This window comes from Myxocyprinus asiaticus, chromosome 12 (genome assembly GCF_019703515.2).
Source record: "Myxocyprinus asiaticus isolate MX2 ecotype Aquarium Trade chromosome 12, UBuf_Myxa_2, whole genome shotgun sequence".
Classification (NCBI taxonomy): Eukaryota; Metazoa; Chordata; class Actinopteri; order Cypriniformes; family Catostomidae; genus Myxocyprinus; species Myxocyprinus asiaticus.
In genome coordinates, this window is record NC_059355.1 from 47,126,210 (window position 1) to 47,142,742 (window position 16,533).

A 16,533-nucleotide genomic window follows, 5' to 3' on the forward strand; every position below is an offset into this window, starting at 1 on the left:
AGGTAGTTCAGCGTTGTGACAAGAGGGACACAACGTCTCATTCCCTCCATCAGTGAATGGAGGTTACGAAAGTAACCAGGACGTTCCCTATCTGTCACTCACTCGACGTTGTGTCAATGTAGTGACACTAGGGGTCCCTATACAAAATGCCACAACTATCTGAACTGTGTTACGTGAACTGGTGGTGTGTGATGGGCAGACCACTGTGTGCCTTGTAGCCAGCACACCAGGCCGTCATGTAACCTCCCCCAACTCTCTTATGAGCGTCGAACGGTCCATCAGGAACAAGTCGACTGCCCAACTATAGGGACAGGCTAGCCCAGCCGAGGCCTCTTTCCCTCTCTTTTCTCCCCAAAAAGAGTGGAATTTGTTAACTGACTGGGAGCCATAAGTGTCTACATCGGGGGTGTCCCAAGGGGAAGACACCGTGGAGACCACACCCCGCCCCGGGGGGGGGGGGGGGTATTTTGAGTGGAATACGTCACATGGTCTTACAGAGTCTTGTTGGAAGTATGTCATGTGGAGAGGTCCCATGGTAGGTCCTACCTGAAGGGGGAGGAGTTTCTTCAGAGCATGGCAATCAGGGGCAGAGGGGCCTCTGCCCAAGGAAGACACAGTTTGCCGACAGGGAAACGATTTTGCGGAAAATATCACATGGGGTCGCCTTTGGGGAACCAGCACATGTGGAGCACCTACCTCAGTACAGGTGATCATTAGCGCACGTACTGGGCCAGTCAGCGAGTTTCTCCGCAAACTCAACTGCCAGAGGGTTAAGGAGGAAAGTCATCCAGGGATTACAGTCTGTGAACACGACTGGGAGTCAAGAGCGCATGTCTCCACCTCAAGGGAGCTGTCCCGGAACTTACCTGCTCGTGCCTGCCAATACACGGGACGAGACCGGCTCAACCCGGAGATTGTAGAACCTCGCAAAAGTGTTGGGTGTTGCCCAGCCCGCTGCTCTGCAGATGTCTGCCAAAGAGGCACCACTGGCCAGGGCCCAGGAGGCTGCCACCCTGGTAGAGTGGGCATGTAACCCTGCAGGGGGTGGCACATCCTGAGCCTGATATGCCATCGTGATGGCGTCAATGACCCAGTGGGCGATCCTCTGTTTGGAGACAGCGCTTCCTTTCCGCTGTCCACCAAAGTAGACGAAGAGCTGCTCGGAGCTTCTAAGGCTCTGTGTGCAATCCAAATAGATGCATAAAGCTCGCACCGGACACAGCAACGCCAAGGCTGGGTCTGCCTCATCCTGGGGCAGCGCTTGCAGGTTCACCGCCTGATCCATAAAAGGGGTCGTGGGAACCTTGGGCACATAGCCCGGTCGGGTTCTCAGGATCACGTGAGAGTAACCAGGACCGAACTCCAGGCACGATTCGCTAACAGAGAACGCCTGCAGATCCCCTACCCTCTTGATGGAAGTGAGCGCAGTCAGGAGGGCAGTCTTAAGCTCAGCTGACTCCAAAGGCTCAAAGGGAGCTCCCTGTAGACCCCGAAGGACTACAGAGAGGTCCCACGAGGGGACGAGGCGCAGTCTGGAGGGATTCAACCTCCTAGCACCTCTCAGGAACCTGATGATCAAGTCATGCTTCCCCAAGTACTTACCATCTACTGCATCATGATGAGCCGAAATAGCGGTTACATACACCTTCAAGGTGGAGGGGGACAGCCACCCCTCCAGCCTCTCCTGCAGGAAGGAAAGCACGGATCTGACTGCGCATCCCTGGGGGTCTTCGCGTTGGGAAGAACACCACTTAGCGAACAGAGGCTCAAAGGCACCTCGTAGAAGGAGCCCTAGCCTGAGTGATCATGTCCATCACCACGGGTGGTATGCCACTTAGGTCTTCTGCGTCCCATCCAGGGGCCAGACGTGGAGATTCCAGAGGTCTGGTTGCGGATGCCAGATGGTGCCCCATCCTTGAGAAAGAATGTCCTTCCTCAGGGAAATCCGTCATTGGGGGGGGCTGTCGCGAGGAGCGTGAGATCCGAAAACCACGTCTGGGTGGGCCAGTAGGTTGCTACTAGGACGACCTGCTCCTCATCCTCCCTGACCTTGCACAGGGTCTGTGTAAGTAGGCTCACTGGGGGAAATGCATATTTGCGTAGTCTAGGGGGTCAGCTGTGTGCCAGCGCATACCGAGGGGTGCCTCAGTCAGGGTGTACCAAAGAGGGCAGTGGGAGGATTCCTGGGAAGCAAACAGGTCTACCTGTGCTCGACTGAATCGATTCCAAATCAGCTGGACCACCTGAGGGTGGAGTCTCCACTCTGGAGCGCATGACAGCGCGTCCGCTGCGGTGTTGAGGTCGCCCGGGATGTGAGTGGCTCGTAGCGACTTGAGGCGCTGCTGACTCCAGAGGAGGAGATAGCGGGTGAGTTGTGACATGCAACGGGAGCATAGACCGCCTTGACGGTTGATGTACACTACCGTCGCTGTGTTGTCCGACCAGACCAACACGTACTTGCCCTGGATCAACGGCCAGAACCTCCGCAGGGCGAGCAGCACTGCCAACAACTCTAGGCAGTTGATGTGCCAACACAGCCGCAGGCCAGTCCAGGAGCCGGCGGCTGTATGCCCGTTGCATCCGGCGCCCCAGCCCATCTTGGAGGCGTCTGTTGTAACCACGACGCGACTGGAGACCTGCTCTAGGGGAACCCCTGCCTGTAGAAATGCAAGGTCGGTCCAAGGGCTGAAGAGGTGGTGACAGATCAGCGTGATGGTCACGCGATGTGTCCCGTGGCGCCATGCCCATCTCGGGACTCAAGTCTGAAGCCAGTGCTGAAGCGGTCTCATATGCATCAACCAGAGGTGTGGCCGCCGTTAAGGATGCCATATGCCCCATGAGCCTCTGAAAAAGTTTCAGTGGAACCGCTGTCCTCTGTTTGAATGCCTTCATGCAGTTCAGCACTGACTGTGCACTATTGTTCGTGAGGCGTGCTGTCATTGAGACATGCTCTGAACCTGGGAGAGCTTGCTCTTTTCCCAGTTGACCCAAAGCCCCAGTCGGCTGAGGTGCCAGAACACGAGGTCCCTTTGTGCGCACAGCAACTCTCGAGAGTGAGCTAGGATTAGCCAGTCGTTGAGATAGTTGAGGATGCGGATGCCCACTTCCCTTAGCAGGGCATGGGCTGCCTCTGTGATCTTCGTGAAGACATGAGGGGACAAGGACAGGCCGAAGGGGAGGACCTTGTACTGGTACGCCTGGCATTCGAAGGAAAACTGTAGGAAGGGTCTGTGTGGAGGTAAGACCAAGATGTGGCAGTACGCGTCCTTCAGGTCTACCGCCACGAACCAATCTTGATGCCGGACGCTCGTTAGAGTGCGTTTTTGCGTCAGCATCTTGGACGGGAGTCTGTGCAAAGCCCGGTTCAGTACTCGCAGGTCCAGGATTGGTCACAACTAACCGCTTTTTTTGGTACAATGTAGTAAGGGCTGTAGAACCCTTTCTTCATCTCAGCTGGAGGGACAGGCTCTATCGCGCCCTTGCACAGAAGGCTAGCAATTTCCGCATGCAAGTTAGTGGCATTCTCGCCCTTCACCGAGGTGAAGCGGACGCCGCTGGACCTGGGCGGGTGCCTGACGAACTGAATCGCTTAGCCGAGTCGGATGGTCCGTGTCAGCCATTGCGACGGGTTAGAAATTGCGAGCCATGTGCCCAAACTCCGGGCGAGGGGGACCAAGGGAATGATCACGTCGGACGTACCAGCAGGTGGGGCCTCGCGGCGGGGCGGAGCTCAAGGTGCCATGTCTGGGGCCGTGCTGAGTCCAGGGACACCGAAGCACTTACCTGGTTCCTGCCGTAACACCATAAGATTGGCCGAGGAGGGGGGAGGAGGAATCTGGTCTCCGTAGTCCACTGGAACCAATCCCGTGTGGGCGTGTTTGTGCCACAGCTGGGCGAACAGGGGCAGGGGGTTTGCCGCTGGAGCGCCAAACCTGCCAAAATGGGACGGTGGACGGTGGTCGTGACGACGGCTGTGCGCACTGGATATGTGATCCAGGAGATGAGGGAACCATTCTTTTGTCAGGCTTTTGGGTGCCACAGCCTCCTGGGCATGCGGCGACGAAAGATTCTCCTCCCGGCTCTCCACCGGGGGATGGAGTGATCTGTAGACCAGCCCCAGAGTAGTGGGTCTCCTCGCCCCTGGGTCACCCGTCTCGGGGGCGCTTCGAAGCCTTCCTCAGGTTCTTAGTGGCTGGCCGCTAGACGAGCGGCATCTGCTTCCTGCGGAGTGCTCCATGCCAGAGCCGGGCCACAGGGGCGGGCTGCGGCGGAGCCGGTGTTGTTGCGGCAGGAGGACGCCCTTGGCGATGAGCAGAAAGGGTGCGGGGTCTTAAGCTGCGCCGGGGCAGGATATGCTGTATGGCCTCCATCTGCTTCTTCACTGCTGAGAACTGCTGGGCAAAGTCCTTGACGGCGTCGCCAAACAGACCAACCTGGGAAATGGGGGCGTCAAAAAACCGTGCCTTGTCCGCATCTCCCATCTCGACCAAGTTGAGCCAAAGGTTGGCGCTCCTGGACCACCAGGATGGACATCACCTGCCCGAGAGACCACGCCGTGACCTTCATCACCCGGAGAGAGAGGTCGGTTGCCGAACGCAGTTCCTGCATCAATCCCGGGTCAGAACTACCCCCATGCAGTTCTTCTAGCGCCTTGGCTTGGTGTACTTGCAGGAGAGCCATGGCGTGCGGGGCGGAGGTGGCTTGTCCAGCGGCACTGCAGGCCACAGTCGTCAGGGATGATGTAAACCTACAGGTCCTGGACGGGAGCTTCGGGCTCCTGCACCAGGTGGTGGCGCTCTGTGGACACAAGTGCACCGCGAGCGCCTTATCCACTTGGGGGATCATCGAATACCTCCTGGCTGCTCCACCATCGGGGTAGTGAGAGCAGGGAAGCTGAAAGACCGGGACCGGGCAGTAAAAGGTGCCTTTGTTTGTGGGCGGCACAGGAACCAATCGTCGAGCCGCGAGGGTTCAGGGGAGAGTGGAGGGTTCCACCGTGAGACTGGGTGACCGTTCCCAAAGGAGGAAGCCCAGCCGAAGCCTCTGTGTCAGACTGGATGAGCCCGCTCTCCGATGCTGTGCTCGATAATTCATCGTCTTCCCGAGCTCCGAACGAGAAGTCAAACCTGGGGAATGGGAGGTCCGTGGAGGGATACCCGGTGGAGGTGGTCCCATTGATGTCCTCAAATCGCCCCAGTGCTAACCGATGTGGCCTCAAACCCATAGGTAGAAGGACCGGTGCGGGGAGCCGCTGGGGTGGCTTGCTTTCTTACGAAAGCAAAGCAAGCCACGACCGCAATGTTGCCATGGTCATGTTCTCGCAATGAGGATATGACTCATCCACGAACGATGTCTCCGTGTGGGCAGTGCCCAGACATGTAAGACAGCGATCGTGGTTGTCAGAAGCGGAGAGATAACGACCACAACCAGGAATAACACACAAATGGAAAGGCATCTTTAAAAAGACGTTCTGTGTGTGTGCCGATCTTTTTGTGAATTAAAATATACTCTTTTAGAATATACTCTCTTATTTTCGTCTGCCGAAGTGCCCAGGGACATTCTCTGTATTTCACGGGTGCAGAGGGGGAGAAGCTGCTGAAATGCGCCGTAAATCCAGCAGTTTTGAGGTGCGTCTTTGGAGGGAATTGAATTCAGTGCACTGAATACAACCGCTCGGCTCCGAAGAGAAAATCTGGATGAGTGGTTGCATACTAGCTCCTTTTATACCCGTATGTCCGGGGGAGTCGCATGCAAATTCCACTCACAAATTCTAATTGGCCTTTTTTCAAAAAAGCAGAGGTGTTTGGGGCTCCAAAGTGTGACCCCTAGTGTCACTACATTGACACAATGTCGAGTGAGTGACAGATAGGGAACAATATATTTTATTGGTTAATACAACAAAAACAACCAATAGTCAATAAAAGGCACATGAATGAGTAAATAAACATGTTTCAAACAGCATTACTGACCGCTGAAGAATATAACAAATTTATTAGACTCTTTATAGAGTATAATAAATTCCATTAATTAAAAGCAAGGTTCCCACCCTTTAAGTAATTTCCACAATTAGACACAGATTTTTAACAATCATTTTGATTAAGACCATTCAGATCAACTTCACTATTGCTCTACTCTAAACATGAGCAGTATTTAGCTCATGAAATATTTTAGAGCAGAGAAAAACTAGAAAAATGTATATTCACTATCGAAATTTCCATGCCTTTTGAGATTGTATTAATTTACAGGCCTGGAAAACACATTTGTAAAATTCCTGATACTTCCAGGTTTTCCATGGCTAAGTTAGCTCTACACACCATGATGTATCTACGCAATAAACAAGAGATTCACAGCCAAATACTTTTAAGTCCCACAAAAAACGTTTTATTCTCAAGTTCTTAAAACAAACATGTACGTGTGCTATAAAGAAACCAGAATCTTTCAACTGCATAACTGTATTGTCATTTCAATGTCCTAAAATCAATTAAAGATGCTTCAAACATCAGTAATGTTGTAAATACCACCACCTCCATGTCAGCACAATAAAAGAATGTGTAGGAAAATTGCCATTTGTCTGATATATAAAAAATATATATATTTTGAAAAGATAATACAGTGCCAAAAATAATCCTGTTACACTCCAGAGACTGGCCATTATAAAATATATATTTAGAAAAAAACATTACTTATTATCTAGAGTAAGAAAACAGTATAAATGAGGTTTGTGGTGCTGAGGTACTCAATTTCAACTTCTTGTTTTGAATTCAAATGATTTGTTAATCAATTAAGGCATTATTGATGTGTCCCTTTACTAGTCTTGACTGTTGTAAAATAGGCCACTTTATCTGTATTTTCATAAGAACACAATGACATTTTTTCAATCCATTTACTCCTCTGTAAACACTAAAAACAATACAAGATATTACACACTTAAAAATAATTTAAAAATGCACCATGTTTCAACTGTAAAATGATCAATTTCAAGCTTTGGTAATATCTATCTCCAGAATCCTGAGACGTACAATGTTAAATAAACGGCTCCTTCCCTATTGGGATTGTTTTGTGGTGTTTTGTAGTTCCTGGATGCAATTTTAGTCTAATCTTTGACAAAATTATGCAAGCAGTTCAGTTCTCCGAAGTCTGAACATTAAAATGTTCTGACCTGAAAACAAAAGTTATTGTTGCTTTTTAAACTATTAAACTATTTTAAACTATTTAACCATTGAGTTGCAGCCGAGATGGAGCATCGCCTCCAATGTTGTATCGAAGTCACCAATGAGGTAGTTTTAGCCGCTGTCCTGTGGTTGTAATTCAGAAGGCAGAGTCTGAGTGGGCAGGTCCTCTGTTGACTCCGCCCCCTCCACCTCAGGATGAGAGGGCTAAAGGAAAGAGAACACATGAGGAATGTGTGCGCATTAACTGTTATACTGAGAACTGTGACAGTTGGACAGGAAACCAAGAAATGTAAGGAGCTGTGTTGTGTTTCCCTTAAACACACTGAGTCATTTAGCTTCCGTGCTAACCTTGATAACTGTATGAGTAACAGGGAGTTTTCAAATGGTTTCAACTCATCAACTTGTCACTTCAAAGAGACCTGCAGATTTTGAGAGCCACTGTGACATACTTATCAGGTTTTGCATTTAACTGAAGGCAACGATTCTCATGCAATTATATGCATTTGGTTTGCAGTTGTTGTGGTGACAATGATTTGACGAATTAGTGGATAATATAAACAAAATGCTATTTACCTGCTGTTCTTCCTGATGAACGGTTTTCTGAGGCTATGGATGATATAAACAAAGAAGGTGAGAGAAACAGAAAAAGAGTGTGACAATAAAAATAAAATAATAGAGGGTGTTATTACATAGTTATAACATAGTAACTGATACAGATCTTGGTGAAGGTTGCCATAACAATTATCTTTTGAAAACCTGTTGGGTTGAATAACAGCTTCTCACTTGTTTAGATTTCTCTCTCTTTAACTGAACTAATAATAAAAAAATCTAAAAGTAGTTGCCTTTGAATGCAACTTAAAGCACTAAAAAAATAATGTGTTAGATTTATTTATAATATATATATATTTTTGCATAATGCTTTTTAAGTAAACTGAACGTATGGTCATTTTATGACAGCACAACTAAAACCTTTGTTAGATATACACAAATATATCAGTTCATTCAACTTTATTTACTTTAAAATGCATGCCACACGAATAAGATTTAGCAACTAAGAGCAAGTTGTTTCAAATGAACGTTTATATCACTGATTCTACTTAATTTACTTGGCTATAAAGAAAATAGTGGCTGAGGTCAGGCATTAAACTTGATTCCCCAAAGAAATGCACATAAAGCTACACTTCAGCTATGCATTTTCACATGCACAAGGAAGAATTACATGAATTGAACAGAATCCAAGTTGACAACTAATGGAACAATCATCCAAACGGTGACTTTACACGAAACAGCTATTTACAGTAAAACAACATCAACATTACTAAAAATAGCTAAAATCTCTTTAAATTCTTAATAAGAACTAATTAAATGCTCCAGTAAGTTACTTTTGACCAAACAAACATGCTTAAATTATTCAAGCACAAGGACTTATGGGTATTCCCCACAACCTCTGTTCGGAACTTGATCGTTTCAGTTAATAGTCCTTAAAATTTTTATTTCATAGATTTGTTAGCTAAAGAAGTTCAAGGCACTCACAATTATTTTACTTTCTGTAACTCTCAAAGTTCCACTTAAAATGTTAATATTTTGTGCTGTACACATTAATAAAAAAAATAAGTAAAGCTAAAAAATGTTGTAAATATGTAAGATCTGAGAAAGCATTAATCAAATTGCAAGGGTAAAATAAATTGCATGCTCACAGAACGTTTTGTAAAGGTGTAAATCAAGTTGCAAGCATAAGAAAAAAATATCAGCAATACTTTAATGCTTTTGCATAAGTGTAATTCATGTAAATTTGGTGTGTATTCTTCTGACTTTTGGCACTGTTTTTACGGCAAAACAAAAACATTGCAAACTTGCAATCAGCGATATGCAAGCAAAGAAAGGGTGTCATGAACAGCTAAACAGATTGACCATGTAGAATCAGTCTGTATATGTAAAATAAACTACTGCAAACCTGTAAATGACTCGTGTTTGTGGCATAAATATTTTCCAGAACTAATCTGATATACACTGTTCCGTCTTCCCTTTTGTTGCGCTCACACTTTTGGCACGAATTTCTCAATGAAAAGAGTTTTGCAAGCACGAGGGGGAAGGCGGATCTACCTGCTTCTAGTAACCAATCAAATTAGGTTTTCATCGAACAGTTTCTCTGACCTGATTGGTTTAATAATGTGACAGACATCTTGTTCTTCATATGGCTCAGCGTCATTCCTCAGGGTATCTCTCCTCAACGGCAAAAGTCAGAAGAATACACACCAAATTTACTTTGTGTTAATACGCAATTACAGATTCATGAATTACACTTATGCAAAGCATTAAAGTATTGCTAATATTTTTTTCTTACGCTTGCATCTTGATTTACACCTTTACAAAACGTTCTGTGTGCATGCAATTTATTTTTACACTTGCAATTTGATTTACGCTTTCTCAGATCTTACTCTGTGCCTGCACATTTTTCTATCAGGCTTGTAACTTCATTTACGCTTTTACAAATCTTACTCGGCGCATGCAAATCATTTAGGCACTATTTTACCTTCATAGCCGTGGATTTTCCATGCTCTCTTGAAATAAGAGAGTTTCATGTTTAACGAAGAAATACGCTAACATTAACAACGCAAACCTCCTTCCCCAGTTCACCCAGAATGAAAGCTAATCTCCAAAAACGGATCATTCAAAAATCTTTGTCATGGTTGTGACGTCATGACTACGAGCACATTAACATGTGACTGCCCACATTTACATACACAACACCTGTTGTATGCAGTATTCAGCAACTTGACCTGCCCTGATAAACAACAACATATATGAGACTCATCATATTTGTTCAGTTTGTCAGTTTAGCTCAGCTCTCGCTACAAAACGCTATTTTTTCAGGCTGGTTCAGCTAATACGCATGCACGTTCTTGAGCTGATTGACAGGCGAATTCTGTATCTAAATGATGTTGAGTCTTTTACCTAAAAGGCGGGACTTTCTTTTCTACAGCCATTGGGCATTGCAATTCCTCCCTTTCATTTTAATAGCAGTGGTCCATCTCTGCAAAATAGTCTCATTCACTAACCACCCACAATTAGTAGTTTAAGCAGGCATAATCAGTGCTGAAATAGCGCTGCGTTTTGAGTATTTAAATAAAGTCATTGTCATTCCTTTTCGCACAAACAGGCCTCTTTTCTATCTAGGCTTATTATAGATTGCATTTGTCTGCTCCAAAACCTCTCCTGCCTACATAAGCAGCTGTCTTCTAAGGCAGCATCCTGAATTGGAGCCTCATAAGACACCGATTTGAAATGCTTTTATAGGCAGCAACTCCGCACGTCATTCAAATATCACTCCTCACACGCAGCACACGGGAGACTCGACTCACTACTAATTTCAGTAAAGATGCGTGAGGAATGATGCAATAATGAGCAAAATACACTGCACTTTTACTGTGCACTATTCATTCTTAGAGAATTCCCCCCTTAGTGTTTTATTGATATCTGGACATGTTTCTTTAATTAAATGAAAATTCGAATAAGACAAAAAGCTGCTCTTAAGGGCAGAGCTTGTAGGAGCACTCAGTCATTTACCATTAATAATTTAGAAACACGTTTTTCTCTGATCTGTTGACCTAATTAGAATGTACTTATATGCACTATGTTGCAGAGTTTGATGGAAAGAAAAATGTTTGTGAATTCTTACCCATTTTCTTGGTCTACCTCGCGGTTTCCTTTCTTTGGGTGCCTCTATCTACAGTAGGCACATCAACAAATGAAGGAATAAAGAATAATCAGAGAAATAAAGAATGAGAGATGTCATATGTTTCAAAAGAATCATTGGACTTGGATACTTCACCCAAAAATGAAACTTCCGTCATCATTTACTCAACCTCATGTAGTTCCAAACCCATATGAGGACAAACTTTTTATTTTTTAGTGAACAATCCCTTTATGCTTAAGTGCAGCACATGTAGCTCTCTTACTATGGTTGTGACCCTCTGGCCTTTATTTTTACTGCCTCTTGGTCTTCCTCTCGGCCTCCTGGGAGCGGGGACTTCATCAGACTTCTGAGGGATTTAATTTACACAGTTTTACTAAGTTTCACTTCATTCATCACTTAGTTAATTTTACCCAACGTACTAATAGAAAGGTCACTGATTTACTAGGAATACTCTATCTATCTATCTATCTATCTATCTATATTATTGTTTCTGTCTGTCTGTCTGCCTGCCTATCAATCTAATTGTATCTATCTATCTATCTATCTATCTATCTGTCTGTCTGCCTGCCTATCTATCAAATTGTTTCTATCTATCTATCTATCTTTGCCTGCCTGCCTGCCTGTCTGTCTATCTATCTAGCTATCTATCAATCAATCATCTATCTTATTGTTTCTGTCTGTCTGTCTGTCTGTCTGTCTGTCGGTCGGTCTGTCTATCTATCTATCTATCTATCTGTCTGCCTGCCTATCTATCAAATTGTTTCTATCTATCTATCTATCTTTGCCTGCCTGCCTGTCTGTCTATCTTTGCCTGCCTGCCTGTCTATCTATCTATCTAGCTATCTATCAATCAATCATCTATCTTATTGTTTCTGTCTGTCTGTCTGTCTGTCTATCTGTCTCTGCCTGCCTGCCTCTCTATCTATCTAATTGTTTCTATCTATCTAGCTATCTATCAATCAATCATCTATCTTATTGTTTCTGACTGTCTGTCGGTCTGCCTATCTATCTATCTATCTATCTATCAAATTGTTTCTATCTATCTATCTCTGCCTGCCTGCCTCTCTATCTAACTGTTTCTATCTATCAATCAATCTATTTATCAAATTTTTCTATCTATCTATCTTATCGTTTTTGTCTGTTGGTCTGTCTGTCTGTCTGCCTGCCTGCCTATCTATCTATTTATCTATCTCTGCCTGCCTATCTATCTCTTATTGTTTCTGTCTGTCTGTCTGTCTATCTTATTGTTTCTGTCTGTCTGCCTGGCTGCCTGCCTTCCTGCCTGTCTATCCATCCATCCAACCATCTATCCATCTCTTATTGTTTCTGTCTGTCTGTCTGTCTATCTATCTTATTGTTTCTGTCTGTCTGTCTGTCTGTCTAATTGTTTCTGTCTGTCTGTCTGTCTGTCTGTCTGTCTATCTAACTTATTGTTTCTGTCTGCCTGCCTGCCTGCCTGTCTGTCTATCTTATTGTTTCTGTCTGTCTGTCTGTCTGAATATCTATCTATCTATTTGTTGGTTTAGTTTACTTTATTTCAAACCGATTCAAATGAATCTATTGTCTGTCTGTCTGTCTGTCTATCTTTTAGTTTACTTTATTTCAAACTGATTCAAATGGAGCAGTAAAATTGTTCTCTCTATCCAGGTGTGTATCTCTGACCTGTGGTTGTTTGCGAGGTCTGCCTCTGCTTCGTTTGGGAGCCGGTGCCTCTTCTGCTGCGGCCGCTGCCTCCATGTGACCTGTTCCAGTCTCCTCCACATCCATCCTCACGCCAGCACACCTCACACACACATGAACACACAACCTGAGCGAGACATGAAGATAAAGAGTACAGATGATTGATGTACAGCTTGATGACTATGGAGAGGATAGAGCTTAACATTCCCTTGAGTATAAAAGTTAAAAGCCTAGAATGAGTAAGGGATAATGTACAGTCAGACGATCATTATCGCAAAATAACACAAAGCTGATTGGTCTTGTATCACCCTGAAGGGGTTTATTTCACGATAACGACCATCTGGAAGTACATTATCCAGCTTATTTCACAGCTACTTACCAAATAAATAAACAAATGGACACAAAATATTGATTTGAGTGATTCAAGAGACATGAAATTAGCACAGCTGTGTAGGAACTGGTCAATTATATAGTTTAGCAGTCATTAAACAAAATTATTTGACCGCAATCAGAATCAAGCATTCAAGGGAGCTGTATAATAAATATGCCTGATTTTTTTTTCATGATTCATCTGAAACATGAGCACAATAAGCACATGAGCACAATGGTTCATATCCAAAAATATTTGGTTTACAAGCCAAGAATAATGGCTCTACTTTTTAAATACCCATGCATCGTCAATGAAATCAAACAAATGTTGCAAGTTACTACTTATTGAGTAACAAACCATTAAAACTAAAGCTAAATAAAAATTACAGTAAATTTGTTAACTCTGGTTTTAGATGCAAGAGGTATAACCAAACAAAACTCTTGACAATAATTAATGAGCAATGCAGTTTTTTTGTTTATGTTCTCATCTTATATTTGCAAAAATTAAAATCTCTCTCAATCATTCTCATATAAAAATGACTAAATACATTTATTGACTTTGTGACATCATCTTCTCACTCCTATAATGACACAGACTTTAGTCATAGTTTTACTGGTAACTGATTGTTGTGTGAACATTTATGTATTCTGCAGAAATGACTGCTATTCTTAGCAGGTTTATATATGCTTAAAAGCCAAAAAAAGTAACTTCAAGTGTCTCTGAGTGGCACAGGTATTCACAATTCATAGAGCCCTATACCGGTACCCGCCACAGACTCTTTGGCCTACTATTGCATGTTAATTTCTGTTTTATAGTCCTTGTATGTGTATACACATGATTTTCATTAATGATAACTTATTAAACCCCAGCTGGCAGAGAAGGATTCTTTTGGGAATGTTTTTAAAGAAAACTTCTTTAAAACTTCTGTCTAGGTCCCTTTCATGCATACTGTAACTAAACACTCAGTAAAAGTAATGCAAGCGTACTGTGCACATGATGTAATCTAAATTAACCCCTCAAATTCCATATGATACAAAAGTGCTAATACAGTCTTAGTGGCCCCTAATACATACATCATAAACGCAAAACGTAAAATGAAGTTTTCAGGAAAGGAGGGAAAAAGTACACAAGCTGTTGAATGTGTTTTCAGTGGTCCAGTCGGGCTTTAAGTTCTTTTTCCATATGGCCGGCAATTACGACAGCCCACATTCTTCACATACTTACAGACATACAGAAAAATGTAGCTGGTGGTCGTGAACTACAACACATAACAAGCACGCTTTGCGGAAGCTGAGGATGTAAACACAGTCCTAGCAACATTTAAACAGGGATAAACACAAAATTATTAAAGATGCTGAGACAACAACATTAGCACATACAGTCAGAGACAAATAAGACACAATCAAAACAAGACATGGTATTACCATGTTTTTATTTTTTATTTTTTTGACAAGGTAGCATAGTAGTTCTATGTTTTTGGACACGGTGCATGGTAATGTCATTGTTTTTTTGGACATACCATGGTAATTCCATACTTTTTTTTTATTATTTTTTTTATTGTACCTTGGAGTACCATGTAAACACTATGATATATAAATAAATGCCAATCATTTAATTCCATTTAGCAAAGTATCATCATGGTATTACTATCTGATATCATGGTATCACCACAGCAGCCTACTTTTATTTAGGGACTAACTTGTCTAAATAAAGCCAACTCAACAAAATAAACAAAAAACTACCATATAATTAATATTGCAATTAAGTACCATGCTATATCAAAGTATGGTATTAGGCAACAATCTGATATCAATACACCCAAATGTACCATGGTACCGCTACAGCACATATTTTGTTCACTTTTCCCTACTGAATAAAGAATACAAATTAAAAATGAACTTGAAACATGAAATCAGCTTCTCCTTACATGCATATGACGCACATGCATCCAAATTCAATGTACTCGCATAGGATATCAGTTTTAGTTACATTTTCAGTTCTCTCCCAGTAAAACAGCACAAATTTAACAATAACAAAATTATACGTGTAACGGAATCGTCATTCTAAGTTGTAAATAGCACAGATTAAACACTTTACCTTGCTTGCGTTCACCTAGAGCAGCGGCTACGTATGTGACGCGAACGCGATTATATACATCAACATAACTGTTTGACTTTACCTCTCGCCCCGCCCTTTTTACGCGAAACACTCGCGTCAATCATTCTCTCCGCTCACCACGCCTCTTCACACCAAACGTAAACATGACGGACGTCCTTGACCGTTGCGCCGCGTTTTTCAGTCATCCTGTTGGATATAAAACAACGACAACTTTTAAAAGCGCGTACTCTCGAGACACCTGCTTTGCGTTGCGTCTTGCTTTTTAGAGCCATGACGTGTTCGGTCTGACTCTGAACGCCCCCTTAATATTCGTCTTCTTTCTTCATGTCATTTTCTACAAAGAAGCAAGTTAAAGCGACACTTTAAACTGAAACGCTTCCGTCAACGAAGCTGTTTGGAACGCAAGCGAACGCGACGCGTATAAAGCCAGCGTTCTGATTGGTCGACTAGCTTGCTATAGCGTAATGTTTAACGCAATGTAGATGGAGCTTTAAAAGTGACGCCCTTTAAACGCCCATTTGAAGGGCGGGATAAAAAGAATACACTAACTAGCAGGGACTGTTTAGAGTTTACTTCTACTTCACGTTACAAAAAGTTGGCATACCAAAAATGATCATTGTACTGTTTTTTGGACATGCTGCCAAGGTTCTACTATGTTTTTTTGTGGATATATATGATGGTATTCTTGGAAGTACCTTTGACATGTTGCCACAGCTACACATCCATAAATGTTAGATGGATGGACAGCTAATAAAGCAGCATTTTGAATGAGTAATTAGGGATTTTTTTCTTATCCTAAAGAAGTATTGCAAGAACACAAACTTAGTCATTTGAGAAGAATGAGCAATCGCTAAAAAAAAAAAAAAAAAAAGTACCAAAAAGTACCATGGTATTATGGACAAGTTCTGTGAAGCACCATATAGATGCTATCAAACATGAATTTGGTAATCATTCATCCTGGTATTACCATCTGATACCATCACTGTACCATGGCACTTTGTTTGATAATGATGAGAGAAAAATAATATTTCTCTCATCATTATCTCACCCTCAGGCTATATCAGATGTGAATGACTTTCTTCTGCAGAACACAAACTAAATTTTTTAGAATATCTCAGCTCTGATGGTCCATACAATTCAATTGAATGGTGACCAGAACTTTAAAACTCCAAAAAGCACATAATGGCAGCATAAAAGTAATCCATACGACTCCAGTGTTTAAATCCATGTCTTCAGAAGCAATATGATAGGTGTGGCTGAAAAACAGATAAATATGTAAGTAGTTTCCCGCTATAAATCTCCACTTTCACTTTCACTTCCACATTCTTCGTCTTTTATTTTTTGGCGATTCACATTCTTCATGCATATCACCACCTACTGGGCAGGGAGGAGAATTTATAGGGGAAAAAAAGACTAAATATTGATCTGTTTCTCACCCACACCTATCATATCGCTTCTGAAGACATGGATTGAACCACTGGAATCTTATGGATTAC

The 16,533-nt window shown here is 43.2% G+C and overlaps 1 protein-coding gene across 2 annotated transcripts; it reads right to left on the reverse strand.

Annotated features, from left to right (window-relative positions):
- Positions 1-1,802: 1,802 nt before the first annotated feature.
- Positions 1,803-12,673, reverse strand: LOC127448967 (high mobility group protein HMGI-C-like). Of its 2 annotated transcripts, none has more exons than XM_051711982.1 (5): positions 12,532-12,673; positions 11,132-11,215; positions 10,852-10,899; positions 7,746-7,778; positions 1,803-7,376 (listed from the first exon to the last, which is right to left on the reverse strand). In XM_051711982.1, the coding sequence occupies exon 5, from the start codon at positions 3,202-3,204 to the stop codon at positions 2,146-2,148; it is 1,059 nt and encodes a 352-aa protein (XP_051567942.1). In that variant the 5' UTR covers positions 3,205-7,376; positions 7,746-7,778; positions 10,852-10,899; positions 11,132-11,215; positions 12,532-12,673; the 3' UTR covers positions 1,803-2,145. The 2 variants fall into 2 exon arrangements, with proteins under 2 accessions (XP_051567942.1, XP_051567943.1); XM_051711983.1 differs by having other exon boundaries at positions 6,356-7,376; positions 12,532-12,667.
- Positions 12,674-16,533: the final 3,860 nt, after the last annotated feature.

Bases quoted from the DNA above. Each gene is read 5' to 3' on its own strand.
- LOC127448967 (XM_051711982.1), bottom strand. From the start codon at position 3,204: ATGCCAGGCGTACCAGTACAAGGTCCTCCCCTTCGGCCTGTCCTTGTC.